Source organism: Mesoplodon densirostris, chromosome 16 (assembly GCF_025265405.1).
Source record: "Mesoplodon densirostris isolate mMesDen1 chromosome 16, mMesDen1 primary haplotype, whole genome shotgun sequence".
In the NCBI taxonomy this organism is placed as follows: Eukaryota; Metazoa; Chordata; class Mammalia; order Artiodactyla; family Ziphiidae; genus Mesoplodon; species Mesoplodon densirostris.
In genome coordinates, this window is record NC_082676.1 from 29115622 (window position 1) to 29138894 (window position 23273).

At 45.8% G+C, this 23273-nt stretch overlaps 1 protein-coding gene across 2 annotated transcripts in view; it reads left to right on the forward strand.

Moving 5' to 3' along the window:
• Window positions 1–6311: 6311 nt before the first annotated feature.
• Window positions 6312–23273, forward strand: part of STK35 (serine/threonine kinase 35) — a 45429-nt gene continuing 28467 nt past the window's right edge. For both annotated transcript variants that reach the window (XM_060078611.1, XM_060078612.1), the window contains exons 1-3: window positions 6312–6663; window positions 7255–7855; window positions 21027–21776. In XM_060078611.1, the coding sequence (XP_059934594.1) occupies window positions 6358–6663; window positions 7255–7855; window positions 21027–21739 (1620 nt within the window). In that variant the 5' untranslated portion in view covers window positions 6312–6357 and the 3' untranslated portion in view covers window positions 21740–21776. The remainder of the gene's footprint in view (window positions 6664–7254; window positions 7856–21026; window positions 21777–23273) is intronic.

Below are 23273 nucleotides of genomic sequence, written 5' to 3' on the forward strand. Positions count from 1 at the left end.
ACTTAATCAGTAGTCACTGAGCAAATGAGCAATGAGATGCAGCCTGCATTATTGCACATTCTTTTAAAACTGAATTTTATTGTTTTTTCATATCTACAAAAAATACTTAAAAACTAGTACCAAAAATATGCGTGTAAAAAGTTCAAATAATACAGAAGTGTTGAAAGAATCACCTAAAGAGAAATCTTCTTGGCATCTAGAGTATTATTTATCCAAATGTTTCCTTTATGTATGTAGAAACTAACATGTAAGTACATGTAACATGTAAGTACCATGAGCTTTGGAATCAGGTATGCCTTGGTTTGAAACCAAGCTCCATCACTTCTTAGTGCTATGGCCTTGAAAAAGTCACACAACCTCTCTGTGCCTCAGTTTCTATGGAAAATGGAGATAATAATGAAACTTACCCTACAGTGTATTGGAATAAATAAATTAATATGTACAGAGCACTTAAGACAGCTCCCAATCCAGAGAAACAACTCATTGAAGGCTAGCAACTATTTATACATATTTAAACAAAATTTGAGGTTATGCTATAGTTCCTAGTTTACATTTGCTTTTTATATAACAATATGTTGTGAATACTTGTTCACAACATATACAATATGTTGTGAATACCTGTTCTGTAGCATATACAGAGCTAACTTCTTTTTGATGGCTACATTATATTCAAATATGTGGCTGTATGTAACTAATCCCATCTCTGGCACTTGAGTATTTCTAATATTTTATTATTACAAATGACCACAATAAAAATTCTTACACATATATTGTTCCACTAATGGGTAAGTATTTCTATAGGCTAAATCCTAGAAATGAGATTGCTGGTTCAAAGTGTATGGACTTTTAAATATATTAATAGACAATAAATTTTCAAATTGCCTTCCTAAAAGACTCTATGCTTCATACTTTGATCAATGAGTGTACCTTGGTGCTTTATAGTTGTGTACCTTTCAACCAGATTCCCCAATAGTTTATTCTGAATGTCCCAGTAGTTATAGAATCAAGGATATTGCCCTGCTAGCTCATTGTATTTCTTTACCTTTCTAAAAACCATAAACAACTCCTAAGAACTTAGCAACCAATTTTCTGCAGCAAATACTCAGATGATAGCCTGACAAAGAATTTCTATGACATTCCCAGAAGGGAGAGGAGGAAAGGTTGGAATTTCGGAGCCCTGAAGTGGCTGATGGGAAGGACATGTGAAATGAGAACAATCCATTACGTTTAGGAAACAGGGTGGCTGTATCTGCTTCCATCTTTGTTTTCTGTGACTCAGACCCTTGTTAAAAAAACAAGAGGCCCTCTCTGTTGAGTCACAGTGGGTGCAATGTCTCTAGTGTGGTGTCCCCAGGGTGTGATTTGGGTACTTACTACTTGTAGCCCTCCAGATGCTTCTAGGCGATTCGAGGACAAGAGGAGCACCTCATGGCCAGAAGCTGAACAGCGCCACCAAGCTGACAGGCTGTTTCAGTGGTGGCCAAAGCCCACACCCACTCTTATTTTTAATTTCAATTTCAATCCAAGTAATAAATATACATAATGTTTAAGAGTTAATTACTACTACGAGTTAGATAGTATTACAAGCCTTATAACAAAAATCCCCTTTCTCACCACTAAGTCCCATCCCATGAAGCAATAACTCATTCTATGGTTACTTCTTTATACCTGACTATGGTGTCACTTCAAGATTTTAAAATTTTAGACCTTTTCTATTAACTTACAGCTATGGAGAATAAAAATTTAGTTTCTGTCTCTCTCTCTCTCTCACACACACACACACACATACCATCCCGCTCCAATTTTCCCAAAATAATTATATCATAATTTCTGGTTAAATCAATGTACTGTTTTTACATTATAATGACAATGTAATATTATTTCCAGCTGAGTGTTGCAGTTTATGATGATTACAATGTTCTTCTTATAAACTGTCTTTGTTTTCTTGGCTTTAATAATCACCTTGGCTTATTTGCTTAGTTTCTGTGAGTAGCTCCAATCCATCCTCAAATTCTTTGCCAGAACTCCAATCCTCTACAAATGCCTCAGCTTTGTGCTTAGTCTAGGGGCAGTATAGTGTAATGCAGTGGTTCTCAAAGTGTGCTTCCCGGACCAACAACATTAGCATCAGGATCACCTGGGACCTAGTGAGACATGAAAATAATCAAGGACTAACAAGGACTTACTGGTTAGCCGCTCTGGGGGTGGGGTCCAGCAATCTAGGTGATGCTGAGGTGCACTTGAGCTGGAGAACCCCGGTTTGTGTAAAAGTTAAGAGTTTGGGCACCAAAATCCAAGGCTGCTGGGGATCAGATTTCCGCTATTCCACTTGCTTGTAATGTGGCAGCTTCCAAGGTTCAATCTTCCCATTCATAAAATGGGGTCAACCGTATGTCCCTGTAACTGTTGTGAGCTTCGGGCTGTTAGGAAGCATGACAGGCTCCAGTTTTTCTTGGAGACAGCCCTCCTGGAGCCTCTGAAATCCAGTTCCATCATGCGAGGAGAGTTCAAGCCAATGGCATAGCCTCCCCCCAGCCCTCCCCAGCGTCCCCCACTCAGAATACACCCTCCACTGAGGCACCCACCTCAAGCTTCTGTCCTTCAGAACATCCACAGCCCCTCTGAGGTCCACCTCCCATACCCCATATCAGCTTCTCTCCCCTTAACCCCTTCCCATCCTCAGCTCCCCTGCTACAACCGCCATTTCAGACGATTCTCTGCCATGGCCCGGTGCCATCTCCAGCCCCCAACCCTCAACTCCCAAGCCCCCTCCTCATTCCCACTACCCTCTGACCCAGCCCACTGGAGCAGTCTCAGCCTTCTCCCAGCTTCCATCCCTTCCACACTCCTCCACTCACCCAACCTTTCCTTCCCAGCCCAGAGCCTACTGCTTTCCCAGAGAACCCCTCCCCCAGACCCCAGGGCCAGCTGCCCCTTGGGTGTTCTCACCCCCTGAAGTAGCGGGGATGGGAAGGGAGCATCACCATTCTGCTTCCCACTACTCTTCCCTATTCCCTGCGCTCCAGTCACACTGGCCTCTTTGGGTGCTATGTCTCAGGGCCTTTGCACCTGCTCTTCCCCCCGACATGGAATGTTCTTCTAGTTGGTATGCATTACTGCCCCTTAGCAGTAATTCCCACCCAAAGATGACCACTGATACGATTTCTGCCACCATAGATCAGTGTAGCTTGACTTTACATTAATGGAATCATATAGTATGTACTCTTTTTCCTCACTATTTTTTACAACTTTATTGAGGTAAAGCTATAAAACTGATGTACAAAAACTGCACTTATTTAAAGTGTACAGTGTACAGTTTGAAGTGTTTTGAACATATTCCCCCCTTGAAAGTATCACAAGGTAATTTCAAGATAACGAACATATCCATCCCCTCAAAAAGTTTCTCAAGTCCCTTTGTATTCCATCCCCTCTCCCCCACCCCAACTACTAATCTGCTTTCTGTCACCATAAATTCGTTTGCATTTTCAAGAATTGTATATAGAATCATCCAGTATATACCCTTTTGTTCCTGACTTCTTTCACTTAGCATAATTATTTTGATTCATCCATGTTGTATTAATACTTCATTCCTTTTTTTTTTCCCCCCCACTGAACAGCATTTCTTGGTACAAAAATACCACAATTTGGTTATCCCTTCATTTAGTGATGAACATTGGAGTGTTTTCCAGTTTGGGACTTATAGAAAAAGCCACTACAAACATTCTTATGCAAGTGTATTAGTGAACACAAGTTTTCATTTTTCTTGGGTAAATACCTAGGCATGCAATTACTGGGCTGTAGGGTAGATATATATTTAACTTTATAAGAAACTGACAAACCTTTTTTTTCCAAAGTGGTTATACCATTTCACATTCTCACCCATTGGCTTAAATTTGACATCAATCATGTTCCTCACAGCTTCTGCATTTACTCCCTCTGCCTGAAATGCCTTTCCACTAGTTTTAGCATGGCTGGCTTGAGGTCTCAGCTCGTGTCACTGTTATAGATTTAATTGTTATAGAGTGGTATAGACTTAATTCCCCCCTCCTCACCCTTGCCAAAATCATATGTGGAATTCACAACCCCCAGGACCTTAGAATGTATCAATAATACATTTGGGGATAAAGTCTTTAAAGGGGTGATTAAGTTAAATGAGCCAGTTAGGGTAGGCCCTAATCCAATACGACTGTGTCCTTATAAGAAGAGGAAAAGATATCCCCACAGAGAAAATGTCTTATGAGGACACAGCCAGAAGGCAGCCATCTGCAAACTAAGGACAGAGGTCTCAGGAGGAACCAAACCTGCCAACACTCTGATCTTGGACTTCTAGCCTCCACAACTGTGAGAAAATAAATTCCTGTTAAGCCACCCAGTCAGTGGTATTTTGTTATGGCAGCCCTAGCAAACTAATAGAGAGGCCTTTCAATCAGCATTTTGTAAACATGGGAGTAATTGACTCAGGCAAGAACCATAAATGAATGCTAAAAACAGTGGGTGAGAGTCTGATGAAGAACAGGATAGTCTCAAAATATCTTCCCACAAGACACTTAATAATTACAAACGGAAAAATAGTAACTTTTCAGTGTAGTACCTTGGCAGACACCACCTTAACCAAATGATCAAAGTGAACATCATCAGTATTGGAATAAAAAAATGCCATGTGCCTCCTGATGTGGTACACTGAGGACACAATGCCTTTCAGTGCCATTCCTACCAAAAATGCATAACTGAATTCTAATCATGAGAAAATACCAGACAAATCTAAACTTAGGGACATCTACAAAATAACTCACCAGTACTCTTCAAAAATGTTAAGGTCATAAAAGACAAAGAAAAGCTGAATAATTAACTGCCTTTCTAGAGTAAAGGAGACTCTGGAGGCATGACAACTAAATGCAAAGTGATGCTGATTGGATGGTAGGGAATAGCTATATTATCGGGACAATTTGCAAAATTTAAATATGGAAGACATATTAAAGAATTGTATTATTGTCAAAATTCTTGATTTTGATAATTGTACTGAGATTTTGCAAGAGAATATCCATGTTCTTAGGAAGAACACACAGAAATATTTAGGGATTAAAGGGGAATGATGTCTGAAATTTACTCTAAAGTGGTTTTGGGGGAAAAGAAAGTACAAATACATATTATATATAATACATACACAAACAAATACACAAGAGTGAATATGATAATGCAAATGTAGTAAAATATAACAAATTATTATAATATTAAATATTAAAAATGAGATTCTTTACTATTCTTGTAATTTATATGTCAATTTGAAATTTTATCCAAAAAAAGTTAAGTTTTTAGTGACCACACTAACAAAAGTGGCCTGTCCCCAACCCCCAGGCACTCTTTAGCTCATTCTTTTCCTCTGTTACACTTACATTGTCAAAAATGATCCTATGTATTTATTTAATAATATCTAACATTTAATGTGTGCAAGGCCCTGTCCTATTCTAAGTGCTTTAACTGTCTAACCTCAGTGAATCCTTCAACTACTGTTCTTCCCATATTACAGATGAGGACAAGAGACACTTAAGAAAGTGTTATTTGCACAGTCACCCATATGATTTGACGAGGCACAGAATCTCAACTAAGGTAGAGACTGTCTTGTTCACCGCTCTTTCCCCAACAATTTAGAACAAAAACGGTGCCTAGCACATTACAGGCACTCAATATCTGTAGATTCAGTTTACAAATATGGAGCACCTACTCGGCACTGAAGTACAAAGCAGTGAACAAAATATTTAAAAATTCATGTCTAAATGGAGCTTACATTCAGCACTCTCAGCCCTGCACCCAATTAGCCACTTTAGATTTATATCAAAATCTAAATATTTATATATTATTATTTATTTATATATTAATATCTTATATAACATATATCTTTTTTATTTTGGGCTACCAACCCTGGGAGGCAAGGCCAAGTCTACCCGTTTTTCAGAAGGGGAAACTGAGGCTCCAAGTGGGGCAATGTTTCGCCCAGGATCAAGGGGCTTAATAGGAGACGGGGCGTGGATTCCATCCCAGTGCGGGCGGTTCCCAGGCAAGACCTATGAATCAATTAAACAGGCCAATCCAATCAACCAATCAGTATTTATTAGGGCCTACGGAGTGCAGCTCCTCTTCACGCAGCGCAGGCGAGGAAGAGAGGAAGTTGCGGTGCGCAGGCGGCTGCGGAGACCGGAGGCCACAGCCCGCTCGCGGGAATTTGGCGCCTGTTTTTTGTTGGTTGGGTGTTCTCGCCTGTGATTGGGCCCCGGCCCCGCGTGGGTGAGCCCGGCAGTTGCTGGTCTGCCGACCTTGGCAGGACCCCGGAGGCGCCGTACTCGGCTGGCCTCCCGGGGGATGGGCCACCAGGAGCCCCCGCTGGCCCAGGTGCGGGCGGGACGTGCGGCTTATATAAAAAGGTTACGTAAAGGGCTCAGCTGGCGCGAACACGTGGAGAGCCTCGGAAGCCCTGACGCCCAGTTGTCCCCCGAGAGCACCGCTGCCGTCCCCCGTGCAGCAGCAGGCTCAGTCGCACGCCCGACCCGGACCACGGTCTCTCGTGCGGCTAGGTACCCGAAGCAGCCCTGGCCCGGAGCGGACCATCCCCAGCTGGGGGCCTTAGGGGGGAAACGCGCTGCCCGGAAGTGGAAGGGCGCCAGCCAGGTGAGGGCGCGGTCCGCGGAGTGAAAGCTAGCACCCAAGCTAGAACTACGCCCGCCGCCTCGGGCGTCTGGGGAGGGCAGTTGGGCCCCCGGTTGGGCGCGCTCAGGGACTCCGAACTTTCAAGCCAACCCTTACACCCGCAGCCCGGCGGGACTTGGGTCGGTCCGCTGGGCTCCGCTCCGGCTTAATTCAATGGACTGTTTACACCCGGGAGAACACAGGGCGGGACGCGGGGAGGGGCATCCCAGAGGGAGCCAAGCGGGAAAAAAAAAATTCCACAGTCCGAATTTCTTCTTAAGGGCGATTTTCATAAGTCACGAAAGCTGCGAGTCCTTGTTTCTCGTATTGCTACACAATAAATTAACTGAAAAGGCGGGGAGTTTCTGCTTTTCTTTCCGGCTCCCCCTCTGAACCAGTGCCCCGTGGTTTCGTCTTTCCCGCTTTCCCCTCCCCTCCCCCGTTCAGTCAGCAGCCGTGCCTTCCGTCTTAAAGGGGCCGTGGCGGCCGGAGGAGGAGGTGGGACGCCCTGAGGCCTACGCTGCTTGCCTCCCGGCCTCGGCCTGGTCGTTTAACCGATTCTTTCGCCCGCAGGTCACAATCCAGGGTCCCGCTCCTCCGCGTCCCGGGGCCGGACGGAGGGATGAGACAGGGGGGTCCCGGGCAGCGCCGTTGCTGCTCCCCCCGCCGCCCGCAGCCATGGAAACGGGGGAGGAGGACGGCGCCCGCAGAGGTACACAAAGCCCCGAGCGGAAAAGGCGAAGCCCAGTGCCGCGGGCGCTCAGCGCGAAGCTGAGGCCGGCGGCGGTGGCCCAGGCCATGGATCCGGTGGCGGCCGAGGCCCCGGGCGAGGCCTACCTGGCGCGGCGGCGGCCGGAGAGCGGCGGCGGGTCGGCGCGGCCGCGCTACAGCCTATTGGCGGAGATCGGGCGCGGCAGCTACGGCGTGGTGTACGAGGCAGTGGCCGGGCGCAGCGGGGCCCGGGTGGCGGTCAAGAAGATCCGCTGCGACGCCCCCGAGAACGTGGAGCTGGCGCTGGCCGAATTCTGGGCCCTGACCAGCCTCAAGCGGCGCCACCAAAACGTCGTGCAGTTTGAGGAGTGCGTCCTGCAGCGCAACGGGCTAGCCCAGCGCATGAGCCACGGCAACAAGAGCTCGCAGCTTTACCTGCGGCTGGTGGAAACATCGCTCAAAGGTAGGAATGCCGAGGACCGCCCTGGCCACGCATGGCCTGGACCCACGAATCTGCTGGGCTCGGCCCTAACTGACCCCTAGACCCTGGTCCCGGTTCTGTCGCCCTGGACCCGACACACCCTCCTTTCCGGGGCAGACATTCGGGCCGCCCTCTCCTCTCCGGATCCATGATCAGTCCCCAACACTAACGTTAGCTGGTATTTTAATAACAAGGGCTCATTAAGTGCTAACCATTGTCGTAGGAAGTGCTCCATAAGTGTGAGCCATTATTATGAAACGTCTAGCACTTTTAAGGTCGGACTTGGGAGTGGAGGGCGTTGAGTTCAGAGTAGGTGGAAGAACTGCGGAGGCCCCTCACACTCTAGGGCCTCTTCTCTTTCCCTCCCAAAGCAAACAAAAAGAAAAAAACTTTGCTGGACCCACCCACACCCGCTCCCTGTCTGGTTCCAAAAATCCTGACACCCTCCGGCTCCACCCTGCTAACTCTTGTTTCCTGGTCTTCCTTTTCCTCTGAGACCCCCCCCACCCCAGCCCTTCATCCCAGGGCAGTCAAGTAAACGGGCGGTTTTCAGCCTAGGTCCTCTAGGGGCCTGCAGAAGAATAACTCCACAGGTGGGTCTAGAGCTGTCACACAACACATCTAACAGCTTTTTCCTCCCTTTTACAGCCACCCTCTGAGGCTGGCTTCCAAGTGGTTTTATTTATAGGGACGATGGGGCTCAGTGAAGCAAGGGGATTTTGCAGTCCTGGGAGGGCTGGTCCTGGTTTTGGGGTTTTAAGTGCAGTTAGGGAGTGTGTGCATCCTGAGTGCTCACGTGCCTTGTTCAAACTACAAGTAGCCAAGGGTCTGTTCATAGAAGAGAGAGCCAGTGGGCTAGGAAGGCCTGCGGAGACTTCCTCAGGGGAGAGGTTGCTAATCTGAGACCCAACTCTGCCCTAGATCTCTTACAGAGTGACTTGAGGTATAACTTGAAAAGTAAATCCTCTTCTCTTTCTATAAGTGGAGAAACTAAGGTTTAGAGGCGAACGAACCTAAGTTGATGAAGGTTAATCAGCTTGTAAGGGAGGTGTGGTTGTGCTCCTGGTTTGTTTACAATTTTTCATAGCTTAAGCGATGTGAACTCAGATCTGTCTTGATTCAAGGTCTCAATCCTTTTAAAAGGTGTAATGGTTTCCTCCTTCCCCCAAGGATGAACTAGATCTGACCTTAGTAAAAGCAGGTAGGATTTGGGGTGGGGTTGGATAGGGCATTTTGTTTGGAGCTTTTGCCTGACTTTAAGATCCTCCAGGCCCATCCCAAGAGCACTCCTTGTCCTGTTTCAGGTCAGTTGTTTGACAGCAGATTGAGGACATGCTCAGTATTACCCGGGGTCCTTTTTCAAAATAGGCTTCTACTTTTTATGCCCATCCCTGCCCCATCCATCCTGAAAAGCCCATCCTCTCTCCATGGTAAATGTATTTGTTTTGAAAAGACTTTCCAGGAGATTCTTTCAGCTTACCTGTATTCTACAAGCTCTTCACTTCACTCTCAGACTGTCTTCTCTGGTTAATGAATGGTCTGGACTTCCAACTTTCATGACTGCCTTGGGATGTAGGAGTTTGCTTTTCCAAAGGATCCCCTTCTATCCTCAGCTCACTGATGCCAGTTTTGAAACTTCAGCCTGGGTTGGAAATCTTTGCTTTGTGTCCCTACATATACTGTTCAAACTTTCCTCACTTGTAGAATTTGTCAAAACTCCGCAGTAAACAGTGGCAGCATAACACAGGCTTTGGGGTTAGACTCACTTTTAGTCATAGTTTGTCTCAGCTGACTGCATGGGACAAGTTGTTTCAAACCTGTAGGGAGCATTCCTTTACTCATAGGGCGAGGGTTCCTCTGTCATAGGGTTGCTTTGCAGCCTGGGAATGTCAACAGGTGTTCCAGATGAGGAGAAATTTGCTGCTTCAGTAAGTTCAGGCTACATTTTGAATCTTCTTCCACTGTCATCCCCTTCAAAATTGACAATGTTCCTGTTCAAGTTTCCCAAACTTGACGATGGAACACACTCTGTTTCCTGTACTGTAGGCAGCGCCAGGTTGACAGAAACACTGGTATTTTCTTCCTCCCTTTGTGAACTAAAACTGAGGCCTAAAAGAAACGAAATATTTTGCTTTAGGCCACATACTTAATATGTCCCTTTTAGTTATTTGGAGTCTTAAATATATGAGCCCCTACTATGGGTCAGTTAATATTCTGGGCTTAGGGAGAGAGCAGTAAAGACAATGCATGTTGCTTATAAACTGATGTTCAGATTTAATGCATGTTGCTTATAAACTGATGTTCAGATTTACGTGTCAAGTGTAAATTTAACAAGCAGTTAATAGTTGTTAAGCTTTTTGCTATCAGTATTAAAGTGGAGAACAAATACCCAAATTACTCCAGGTTAAGTTTTCCTGACTTCAGCTTCCAAAATTTAGCGGTCCTGATATGCCCCCAGGGCAGATTCCTTCTCATTTGCAAATGATCTGGTTCAGCTCTGTCTGTAAACAGATGCGGTCACCTCTTGCCCCGTCTCCTGCAATTTAGAATAATTTTGAATAGACTGAAAAGTGTTAATCTGCCTTAAAGTCTCAGTGAACCAAATCCACAAACTTTTACTGAGGTCCCTATGGTGGTATTTGCAGAGGAAAAAAAAACTTTGTCCCAAAGGAACTTAATTTGAAGTTTGAGGACCTGTAGAAGACTCAAATGCTAATCAACGTCATGGAGGAAAAGGCAAGTTGGCTCATTAATGCCCTTGTTCTGTGTTGTACAAATTAACAAGAATGAGAATCAGGAGTCAGCCAGAAGTTAGCAGAGAAGGTGGGCTTTGAAAGAAGGGGGCCTAGGAACACATGAATAGGTAGAGAAGAAACTGCTATATTTATTTCACAGTTTGGCCAAATAGAGAACAAATAGAGAATGGCTGTCCGTCTCCTTTCCCCTCACCCCTCTCCAAGTATCAACTCCACCAGAAGGCATTTCTGTAGTTTTAAAAAATTATGTATGAAAAAACCAATATCAAAAAAGGGGTAAGGGGACTTCTTAATGCAGTTGTTCATGTTCTCCACTTAGATAGACTTCTGTGTCTTATGTCCTTCCTTTCTCTCTGAACATAGACCAAAAAGTCTTACCCAGAGCATTAAATAGAGAACAGAAGTTTCAGACAGTCGGTAGTGAGCCATCTTAGATGTCTGATCTGGCCTTCTGTTTCACAGGGAAGGAAATTGAAGCCCAGAAAAGAGACAGGACTTGCCCCAGATGAGTTAGTGGTAGTATTCAAACCAGTCTCCCAGGCTTTTTTAAACCAGATTAACAGTCCTGTAAATTATTTGGTTGATGGGTTGGTGGCTTTGTTTAACTTTTAAGAACTTTTCATTAAAAAAGGGTTAACAGTTTGCTTTTATCCCCTCGTTTCCATTGCCAAAGGACCCTATCCTGATTGCACCTAAAACTGAATTCAAGATTACTGCCACTTAGACATCAGGCATGCCTGAGCTCATTGTCAAACTCAGAAATTCTGATGCTCTCTACAAAGTGCACACTGATCCTTATACAAATAGCAGCAAATAAAGAAAAAAAAATGCACAACAAACTGTCAAGGCTCATAAAACGGAATAATTAGAAGTTTGGAAAAGCCAGGAACCTAGCTTATCCCAACTTGGTAAAACGTGAAGTGTTCTGCCTGACCAATTATTTGATGTTTGCTGTACTCAAGATACCTGGAGGGGCTTTCACCTGGGTGGGAATCTTGGCCCTTGGGAGGCAGTCTTGTCTGCGCGCCGATGTGTGACTCTGAGCCATACACTGCACTAGAAGAAGCTATGTAGAGTTTCCTCCACGAGGCATGCAGAAGGCTTGGCCATGACAGTCGTTCAAGGTCATGAGTGGTGGGTGTCCCAGAAGAGAGTAGAGGTTCCCTCTGGGAGCATAGAGGCCTGGGGAAGCAAGGAAGGAGGTAGACCTCAGGAAGCTGAGGGGGAGCCAGTGTCTTAGTGGATGGGTTGTCGGACTGCAAACTCCTCTCAGCCCATTGAGAGCCCAGGGAAATCTTGGGCTCAGAGCTGGGTGCCCCACTCCCAGGCCGCTGGAAAGCACCTCTGAATTCTCTACTGTAGCTTTGGGGTCTCAGAGTTTAGAGATCCCTGGGTAGAAGCAGGGAGCTGAATGGTAGTCTTCGGCTACCCTGACATAGATATAAAGGCAGCATTTAGGGGCCCTGGAAATGAATGGGATACAGTAGAACATTGGTATTGACTGGGAGTCGGAAGGTCTTAGTCCCAGTTTCACCCTGTTAGTAAAAGCTAAAACTCACTGATTGCTGTGTGCCAAGAGCTGTTCTAAAGGCTTTATACCTCTTAACTGTTTCAGTCTTCATGGCCACCTTTTGAAGTCGGTACTATAATTATCCCTATTATACGGGTGAGACAACTTGAGGCACTGAGGTTAGTGACATTTGCCCGATGTTCTGCAGCTGAGCAGAACCAAGCCAGGCTCCAAGCCCCGGCGTTCTGGATTGAGTCAGCTTTCCTTCACAGCTGTGCTGCACCCTTGGGACAGGTGGCTTGAGTTCTGGGCTCTCCTGTTTTTCTTGTTGTTAAATGGGTGGAATCCTATTTTCCTCAGAAGCTAATGGCTGCTATCCCTTTTCAGTTATGTGTTAACCAGTACTTGCGGCGCTGCTGATTTCTGCTGGTGCCTCCGCTGTGTCTCAGCTGCCAGGGACCCTCTGCCTCCTTTCTGTCCTGCTCGTGATTGTCTTGGGACAACCACACAGACTTTCCTTTTCTCTTGCTACTGACAGACTGCTTTCCTTCTTGTGTGCCTTGGGAGTTTTAGATACCAGCCCCAGGAGATAGAAGCAACCCTTACTTGAGAGCTTTGATTAATTGGCATTGTATTGGGTAGGGCTTTTTACAGTGTAAGTAAACTCTCAAAGAGAGCTTAGCTTCCCAATAGAACATCCGTTTATTTTCAGCTCGAACTTGGCTTTTGGTGGTATTTAGCCACGGGCCCTCCTCAGTGACTCACAAATTCTGGATGCTTACCTAGTTGTCTTAATCTAAACATTCTGCATGCCCTATACTAGAATGTTCTCTGATATTTCTCTGTTTTTTTTTTGTTTTTTTTTGTTTTTTGCGGTGTGCAGGCCTCTCGCTATTGTGGCCTCTCCCGTTGCGGAGCACAGGTTCCAGACACGCAGGCTTAGCGGCCATGGCTCACGGGCCCAGCCGCTCTGCGGCATGTGGGATCTTCCTGGACCAGGGCACGAACCCGTGTCCCCTGCATCGGCAGGCGGACTCTCCACCACTGCGCCACCAGGGAAGCCCAATATTTCTCTGTTTTAAGCCTCTCCAGCTAACAGTTCTCATTTTGATTCATTTCACCCAGTTATTGATCACCTACTCAATGTGTGTGAGGTGCATTGCGGGAGCCCAGAGACATGGTCTCGTTCCACTGTGGTGCCCAGTCTAAGGGAGGAGGTGGGCACAGCACAACCGATGATACTACACTGTAGCCTGTGAGAGGTGCTTTCGGGGGGACAGCTGGCAGGAATGTGGACTAAGTTTAGAGGAGGGAAGGATGAGTTGTAAAAGGGTAAATCAGAAGTGAGCCTGGCACGCAGTAAGGCTAGGCATGTGGCAAGGACCACTGCACATGGAGAGAGAAACAACCAGGACTGCCCTACTCCCCGGTCTGCCTGGCCAGTGGAATCTGCATTTTTAACAAGAGCCTTGCAATGTTCCAAGTCCTAATAGCTAACCTTAGCTTTTTATGGTTCATCCTCTCATTTAATCCTCTCCACTTTAGGTTGGAGTTTTTTGTAACCTGGTTTTACACACAAGAAAATCAAGATCCATTAAGTCAAGTAACTTGTCCATTCCCACAGTGGTGAAAGGTTAGGCTCTAGGTTTATATCCAGATGTTCTTTACAATTTTTAACATGATTAGTACCCAGTAGTTGTCTGCTCTGGTGTCCAGGCATCTTGCAAGAGGCTTCGTATGTCACAATTAAGCCTCCCAACAGCCCATTGAGGTAAGTGTCTCTTCTCAATTTATGGAAAATGAAATATTCATGGGGTCTTTTTTAGCAGTTTGCCCAGGGTCACATTAGCCATGAAAGTGTGGGAGTGGGTGGTTTTGACCCCAGGCCTGGCTGGCTCCTTCTCCTTTCCCACTGGGCCTGAGAGTTCCTAACTGGCCTCTTGGCCTCTACAGGACACTGTATCTTGCCCGGGCAGACACCCTGAGCGGGTGTGTTCTGTAGTGCACAAAGACATTTGATTAATGAAGTACTTTGAATTGAACACACCCTGTGGTGTTGACACTGGACCCAGCCTCTTTATAGTGACACAGCTCAAGGTCATTGAGGCTGGGAGGAGGGCTTGGTCTGTGTGCTCATTTTGGGAGAATGTGGTAAATGGTCCTCATCTTCAGCATCTCAGGACTGATCTTCTGAACCACTTCTTTAGTTAAAAGTTGTATATTAAAATTTTTATTTAATCAGAAGCAGGGATAGCTATGGTCATAACAAATTCAAACCTCATTTCTGGATTCCTTTATAATATTTTCTTAAACATAACTTAAAAATTTTATATCTTATGTCTCACTTCACATTAAACATGCTTATGATGTGTTATGTGATCTTCTCTTTTGGCTTTTTAAGTGAATTTTGTTGAAGTAAAACATGGCCCTTTAAGCATTCAACTAAGTGGCAATGCCATTATTAACCATTAATTACTCGTGGACAGTTGTTCTAACTCCTTACTTGTATTATGCTGTGTGGAATACCGGTTCTGTGTGTTTTTAGCGCTTGGTGTGCCCTTTTGTTGCTGGTAGTGGTAGGTTTTTGTTTTTGTTTTGCCTTTTTGGTGCTCTTTTAGAATAAATTCCTGGAGTGGGATTTTTATGTCACGTTGAGCATTTTGAAGACTTGTGATAAATATTGCTGAATTGTTTATCTCAGCATGCTTATCAAAATCATAATTAATCCTCTATGAAAAGTGAATCAGCGTGTTATGTGGTTGGCCTATCAATACTGGAGACTTAAGGAACATTGAACTCCTTGGGGGCGTCCATAAGAGTACTTAACAAGGAACTGTCACAGTGGGAAATGGAGCATCCAGGTGTTCACTTCTGCTGCAGGCGGCAGTAAAGCATCAGGGTTAGGAATCCAGGCTGTGGAGACTCTGGGGTCTGCCGCTGTGAGACTGTAGTGAGACCGAAGGCAAGTTATTTAATCTTCTGAGCCTCAGTTTCCTCACTTGTGAAAGGGTCATGTACGTAGATGCAAGTTGGGAGTAAGAAGAGAGGATTGGCTTCTTCCTTCCATCACATGTGAAGTGATGAGTTGCTCAGTTCTGTTGATTTTAAACCTCCAAGACCTTTCTCCCATCCCCTTCCCGCCTCCTCCCTGGCCAGCCCTCACTTCTTCAGCTTTCAGGACCTCCTGATGCGTCTCTTGGCCTCTAGTCTGTCTTCCATTTCTAACTCCTCTTGCCTCCAGAGGGAACCTGTTTTGTCGATTCTCAGACGTGTTCTTCCACATGTTAACATCTCTGAAATCAGAACTCAGTCAGTGGCAAACCAGAGTGTTGTCTACAGCTTGGATGTCTTACCTAAATGGTACGTCTGACTTAACATTGGAGACTTCTTAGTTTCAATAAGCAGCTTATCTTTCTAAAATACTTCAAGAACTTTTAGTCACTTCCCATTTCTTAGAGTTCACATTCTTGTAGTCTGCCAGATACCATTCCTTATGAGCTGGCTCCAGCTTCACCTCCAGCCTCATTTCTCCCCATCTCCTACCACATCTCTTCTGTGATTACCCCAGGTTACGTGGGTCCCTCGCTGCACGCTTACCCCCCCCCACCCCGTGCCGTGTGCTCACTCTCTTCACCCCGGGAAACACAGTGCATGAGCCGCTTACTCTCAGCCTGCCCTTCTCTCGTCCTAACCACCTTTCCCTACCCCTCAGGCAGAGCTGCCTCCTCTTCCTTACTCTCATAGCTGCAGTCATTCTGCTTCTAATGGCTGGAAGCCTTCATAAGGGCAGAGGCTTTTGCTCATCACATGTCTGGGGTCTGCCAAGCAGTGTGTGCTCTAGCATAACTGTGTACGTATACTGGAGCATAGCAGATGCCAGCCATTATATGGGGGAGGGATAAACAACAAGGTTCTGCTGTACAGCACAGGGAGCTATGTTCACTCTCCTGTGGCAAACCATAATGGAAAAGAATAGGTACATGTATAACTGAGTCACTTTGCTGTACAGCAGAGATCGGCACAACATTGTAAATCAACTATATTTCAATATTTTAAAAAAAGTCGAATTTCTGGAGGATGCTTGGAAATAGGCTTATAAAATTCTGGATATTTTGTATCCCTTTCCAGGAAGTGCCTGCCTTTCCACAGCTCATACTGACTTACCCTCATGCTGAGCTTCCTGACCTCAAGTTTCTGAATACAGCCCATTTTGTTGGGAGACTTCAGCCACTGCTTATGCCCATGAGTAATGAGATGCGAGGCACCTGCTTGATTTTTTTTTTAACTTTATTTTTTAAAATTTATTTATTTGGCAGGGCCGGGACTCAGTTGCAGCACTCGGAATCTTGATTGCCGAGTGTGGGATCTTTTAGTTACAGCATGTGGGACCTAGTTCCCTGACCAGGGATCGCTCCTGCATTGGGAGCACCAAGTCTTAGCCACTGGACCACCAGGGAAGTCCCCTGCTTGATTTTTTTTTTTTAATTGTTTCCCTGTGAACTGTGGCATAGGATATGTTTTGAAATACAGAGTTTATTTTGTGGTCTTCTGGCCACTGGACTTGGGAAAGGTAATAAAACGCCCCTGAAGGTAGGCCTGCCTCTAATCAAAGTGCATTTCTTTGCCCCCTGTAACCTGGGAGGTAGCACGTTCTGGTGGAGGAATGTGGCTGTGCAGGATCGCACCTTACTGACCACTCACAGCTGTGATAAATAGTTCCTGGAACCCAGTGGCCTCTCAAAGGTTAATTTGCCACAAATCCTTATCACCTTCAAATAACACTCTCTTTTCTACAGCTCTGGGCAGCCAAATTTTCAACCCTTTTTAGTCTTGTAGAACTGTCAGATTTATACCAAACAAGGGAATTATAAAACTTAAGTAAATTTTGTTTGTTTCTATCAGTTCAAAAAACTGAATTTCATGTGAGGATTCTACTAGTGTCTGCATGTGTTTGTTCCAGTTTTACATCCCCAAACTGGGGAAGTAACCACAGGGTGGCTTCAGTGACCCACTGGGGTCACTGTGAAACAGACCTGAGCTGAAACTCCACTGGTCACCTGACCTCTATCGGCCCCCCTACCCTGACTGGACCATGGTGACGTTTTGAGTCTCCAGGAATTTGTGTCAGCTTAGAACCAGTGTTCAATAATCCCTGGAAGTTTGACCATTTTCCCTTCCCCAGTGCACAGTCACCCTGGTAAATAATGGGACTTGGGCTTTGGCTGCTCAGAAGAGAAAAGTTACCTGGGAAATCAGGCACATGTCGAGTAGGTTAGCTTTCAAGCTGGGTCCCTAAGGTACACATTCAGATGCACCTGCACAGATTTGGGGAGAGGGGTCACCTTTTACGTAGAGAGGTCACCTCAAATAAAAGTGGACTGCTCTGGCTAGAATATGGATTTTAGCTATTACAGCCTGAGAAATGTGATATAATCATCCATTCATTTTCTGATCTCAGTTTCATCTTTTGCCTAACGTGTGAGAGCTGTATTCTCTGGCCTCCAGCACTGAGAGTATTGAAATCCGTGACTTGCTAGGACTTGGCTGGGGTCCGGTGGGAATGATGATGTAGGAGATGGTAAAGGATGTGATTCCCCCAAAGTACCTTATACTCTGCCGACTGTGACTTAACTCAGGAATATGTGGTGTAAGTGTCATTCTCATTTGATGGATGAGAAGACTGAGTCTGAGAGGTTCGGGGACTTGCCCCAGGTTCTAGCTATCTTCCCGTCATACTCAGTCTCGAAACCACCCAGTAAACCGGGGGGCAGAATTGGGGTCTCAACCTAGACTCCTGTCTTCTGGTCTTCTGTTACTCTTCTGTTACTGTGTGCTTCTCTACTACTTGCTTCTCAACAGAAATGCACCCAGTGCGTTGAGTGCCGCATTCCCTTCCTCCATCTTGCCGTGATGAGAGGTAGCTGAGAGGCCCAGGTAGACAATCTGCCTGAAGGAAAGGACTGGAATTCTTACATGCCTCTTAAGTTTTTTGTGGACAGTTGGGATTCCTTCATGAAAACACATACTGCAGCTTCTCATGAAATAAGCCCAAGGTCCTTCCGTGTGCAAAGTGCTTTTTGTCTCTGGGACAAGCAGCTACGGCCCCCACTTCCCATTCCGTCATGCTCACTGATGCTTTGTCTGCTTCCTGTCCAGTTCTGTCATCTCTACAAACAACCCCCTTCTTTGGCATCTCCTGACCTTAGCTCATTCCCCAGAGCAAGTCCCTCGATCCTGGGTCTCATCTACCCACCCACTCACTGACTGAGGGCACTTTTTTACCTTTTATTTTTTTTCTTTCCCTGGATTCTCATAACCTGGACTTACACGTAGTCTGTTTTACAGAGTTGTTGTCTTTTTATTTCAATTGCCATAGTTACCAACTTTGCGTATAAAATAATCATCATTCCCCACCCTTTATTTCCCCACCAGAAGTTTCACTGTCTTCCGATGTGGCCTTTGCAGAAGGAATTTGATGCCTTTTTTTTTTTTTTTCTTTTTGCGGTATGCGGGCCTCTCACTGTTGTGGCCTCTCCTGTTGCGGAGCACAGGCTCCGGATGCGCAGGCCCAGCGGCCATGGCTCACGGGCCCAGCCGCTCCGCGGCATATGGGATCCTCCCAGACCGGGGCACGAACCCGTATCCCCTGCATCGGCAGGCGGACTCTTAACCACTGCGCCACCAGGGAGGCCCTGATGCCTTTTTAATAGTTTCCTTTCTGGCTCTGCCACCCCCAAACATTTCTTGCTCTCCTTTTTATGGGTCTTGACTCGGGAGTCTAGGTTGATTGATCAGGGCTCAGATCACCACTTCATTTTGCAGTCTTTTTATTTATTTATTTATTTTTAATTTATTTTTGGCTGCGTTGCGTCTTTGTTGCTGCGTGCGGGCTTTCTCTAGTTGCAGTGAGCGGGGGTTACTCTTCGTTGCAGTGCACGGGCTTCTTATGGCGGTAGCTTCTCTTGTTGCGGAGCGTGGGCTCTAGGCACGCGGGTTTCAGTAGTTGTGGCTCACGGTCTTAGTTGCTCTGCAGCATGTGGGATCTTCCCGGACCAGGGCTTGAACCCGTGTCCCCTGAATTGGCAGGCGGATTCTTAACCACTGTGCCACCAGGGAAGTCCCTGCAGTCTTTTTAGGTAGAACCTCAGCCTACTGGAGCAGATGACCTAGAAAGAGGATTATGAGATGGGAAACAGCTGATTTAGGAAAAAAAACCATCTGCCCTAAACTAGTTCTACCTGTATGACTTTTGATTGTGAGCAGTATAAACAAATTATATAATTACAGGGGGAATGTGGTCTGTCAGATCGTGGTCAAAAACCTAAAGCTTTTGCCTTGTCCATCTAGTCATCTTCTTGGATCAACCTAGAACTCCCAAACCACTGGCTTTTTGTAGGCTATGTTCCTTGGTAATTTTGGGACTTAGCAACATCTCATCTGGATCACCCATTCTCTTTGTAATACAGTAAATGACTAGTGAAAGAAACCCTCTGGCAGAGGCTGTGTGAGGGGTTGCAGCCTTCATTTTTGGTAGAATGGAGACACTGTACGGGGGATCAGAGGACTTTTCCTCAGGGTCTGGCTCGGTCACAAATGATCCATGTGACCACCCGGGGCTGACCCAGCCTCCTCATCAGCAAGATGAGACACCTGCCTACTTAGGCTCAAGCTTTTTGGGCTCTTGCAGTCACCAAATAACTTCACGCTAAGGGTTCAATGTACCGTTAATTGCTTTATAAAGTGTATTGGGATTTGTTTGGAGATGCCAGTCAGCAGCTTTCCTGGAGTTTCTGTGGTTCAAAAGGAAAGACTTTCTGAGGAAGGCAGAGCTGGAGTTTCAAGTTTCCACATAACTTGATTACCTCTTACATCCACTTCAGACTTTCCTATTTACACCTCTCTGGTCCATTTGTTCCTGTGCCTCGTTATCCATCCCATCTCAGCCTAGAGTTTCCTCTGGCTTCTCCCTGCTGGTTTACTGCCTGTCTCTTAGGGGTCGCTCAAGTCCTGCCCCTTCGGACTTCTTTAGATCTGGTGACTCCTACCCACTCTTCACTGTTCGTAAAACTTGACCTTGATGCAGATGCACAGCTAATGATGCTTGCTGTTTTAAACATCCGTTATCTCCTTCAAACTAAACTTCATAGAGATGGGCCTGTCACGTACCTAACTTGTGCTAGGCATGTGGTGGGCTTCCAGAAAACACTGAGTTGCAGTGTGTCTGAAATAAACTTGTAGTGCCATTCTAGTTGCATCGACAAGAATCCCTGCACAAGGCAGGAAGGAAGGGAGGGAAGGTCTTTGGCTTAGCACGGAGTAACAGACATTTGACAGTCTTCTCACATATTTTCCCTCATCTCAGAGGCAGCATCCCAGGGAGATGTGGGTGGTATGGTGCTGCCTATTTGGAGACAGTATAATGAAACACAGTGGCACTGCAGTCATGGATTTGAGTCTATTAAGTCTAAGTCTCTGTGAGCCTCGGGTTCTTCATTTTATTAGGTGGGGCTATTTCTTCCTACCTCCTAGGGTGGTAGTAGATATTAAATTGAACGTCCGGTGCCAGTGTTAGTACTCTGTGTTACACATGGCCATTTACTGGTGAAGAAGCAGAAGTGGAAACTGGGAAAGGTGAACTAAGTTGCCTCCTGGCTAATCATCAGTAAACCAGGTTTCCCTTACCTTGTTATGACTTGACTCACCCTGTATGAGTCGAGATGGGCCTTGTTGTGCAGAGCTGGCTCCGTGCCAGTCGTGCTGGTCCTCGTGAATTGGAGCGATTGTCATCACTTTCACTCCTACTCTAATATGCCACATCCCCTTAGTCTGCAAGTGGTGTGACTGTGTCCATCTCACTTGGGCTCTTTCTGGTCTTCCCTTGATTTAGGAGAAAGGATCCTGGGTTATGCTGAGGAGCCCTGCTATCTCTGGTTTGTCATGGAGTTCTGTGAAGGTGGAGACCTGAATCAGTATGTCCTGTCCCGGAGGCCGGACCCAGCCACCAACAAGAGCTTCATGCTACAGCTCACGAGCGCCATTGCCTTCCTGCACAAAAACCACATCGTGCACAGGGACCTAAAGCCAGACAACATCCTCATCACAGAGCGGTCTGGCACCCCCATCCTCAAGGTGGCAGACTTTGGACTAAGCAAGGTCTGTGCTGGGCTGGCTCCCCGAGGTAAAGAGGGCAATCAAGACAACAAAAATGTGAATGTGAATAAATACTGGCTGTCCTCAGCCTGCGGCTCAGACTTCTACATGGCCCCTGAAGTCTGGGAGGGACACTACACAGCCAAGGCTGACATCTTTGCCCTGGGCATTATCATCTGGGCAATGATAGAAAGAATCACTTTCATTGACTCTGAGACCAAGAAGGAGCTCCTGGGGACCTATATCAAACAGGGGACTGAGATCGTCCCTGTTGGTGAGGCGCTGCTAGAAAACCCAAAGATGGAGTTGCACATCCCCCAGAAACGCAGGACTTCCATGTCTGAGGGGATCAAGCAGCTCTTGAAAGATATGTTAGCTGCTAACCCACAGGACCGGCCTGATGCCTTTGAACTTGAAACCAGAATGGACCAGGTCACATGTGCTGCTTAAAATTCAGGGCAAAACATCTTGGGTGTTTTTAAACTAGGTGAGTGTACTTCTTTTTGTTCTGCATGCACACTTCCTGGACTACTAGATTCTTGCATCTGAGCCCAGGGAGGCGGGGGGTGTGGAGTTGGGGGCAAAATGCAGGGTTGAAGAGAACTGAGTGCTGGTTACCAAAGATTCCTCCCAAGTCTCAATGAGGAGATGTGGGATTATTTGAGTACAAATGAGAAAGTCTAGGGAAGTTTTGAGTAGACATTGCATTTGAGCTGAGTCTCTTTAAGTTTTTTAGAAACACTTTCTCATCAATTAATAAATGCTTACTGTAGAAAATGTTCAAAAGAAGTACAGACATTTTTTTCAGAATATAAACACTGTCCCCAGTTTGTATCCTTCCTACTCGGCACATCCAATTCTGCATAGTTTAGATCATGCTCTTTTAGGTTTAGTTTCCTGCTCTTCCATTCAGCTCTAACCCAAGCATTTTCCATGTCATACTTTGAAAGCATGACCTCCATTAATTGACATTCTATTATAGGTACAGTAATGTAACCATTCTCCCACTTCAGATAGCAGATGTCCATTTCTCCATTTTAGATACTATAAACAGTGTGTGAGTGAATATTCTTTTAGAGAAATCTTTGCTTATTTAACAGATTCATTGTGGGCTTTCATTTGTCAAGTACCGTGCTAGGCTCTGGGATAACAATGGTAAGCAAAATCAGAAACATGCCCCATCCTCATGACTTCTGCAGCTTAGTCAAGGAGAGAAACATTAAATCAGTATTTATCATAGTTGCTTTACAACGAACGTAAGGAAATTGACCTTTCAGGGAATAGTGCCCAGGAGCAAGAGTAGGGAATTGGAAGCAGAGGGGAGCATCCCAGGTAAAAGGCCTAGCCTCTGCAAGGGACGTGAAGCCAGCGGGAGCCTAGCATATTGGAGAGCCTCCAGCAGTTTGGAGTAGTGAAAGATGTAGTAGACAGGTGGTAGTTGGGGAGGACAGTGGCCTACTGGAGCGTGGATAGAGCTGAGGTGGAAAAGCCAAAAGTGTGTACCAGGAACAGCACTGGTAGTTCAGTTGGACCAGAGTCTGAGATGTGAGCAAGGGAAATAAGACTAGAAATAAGGTGAAACATGGGGCCCTGGAATTTGACCTTGATTTAGTAGGCATTTGGGAGCCATATGCAAACCAGAGCAGAGCAATGTAGCATTAAGAGCTTCAGCATGTGTAAGCTGATTTGAACCGGAGATTGGGAGACCAGTTGGACCAATTATTTGATTCACGCTAGTAAGGGATGTTGTTGAACCTAAATGTAGTAACACTGAGGATAGAGGAGTGCCTGGACCTTTGGGGCAGAATTGGCAAGGCAACTGGCCAATATCGAAGTAGAAGGAAGTAATAGATGTTGGGAGATTAATGTCGGTAGATACACATGCTGGCTAGCGTATTGGTCAGATTTGATTCATTTTCCTTAAAGGGAATGGAAAAGAAAAGAACATTGAATACCTACCATGAACGCTAGGTATTTTCAAATG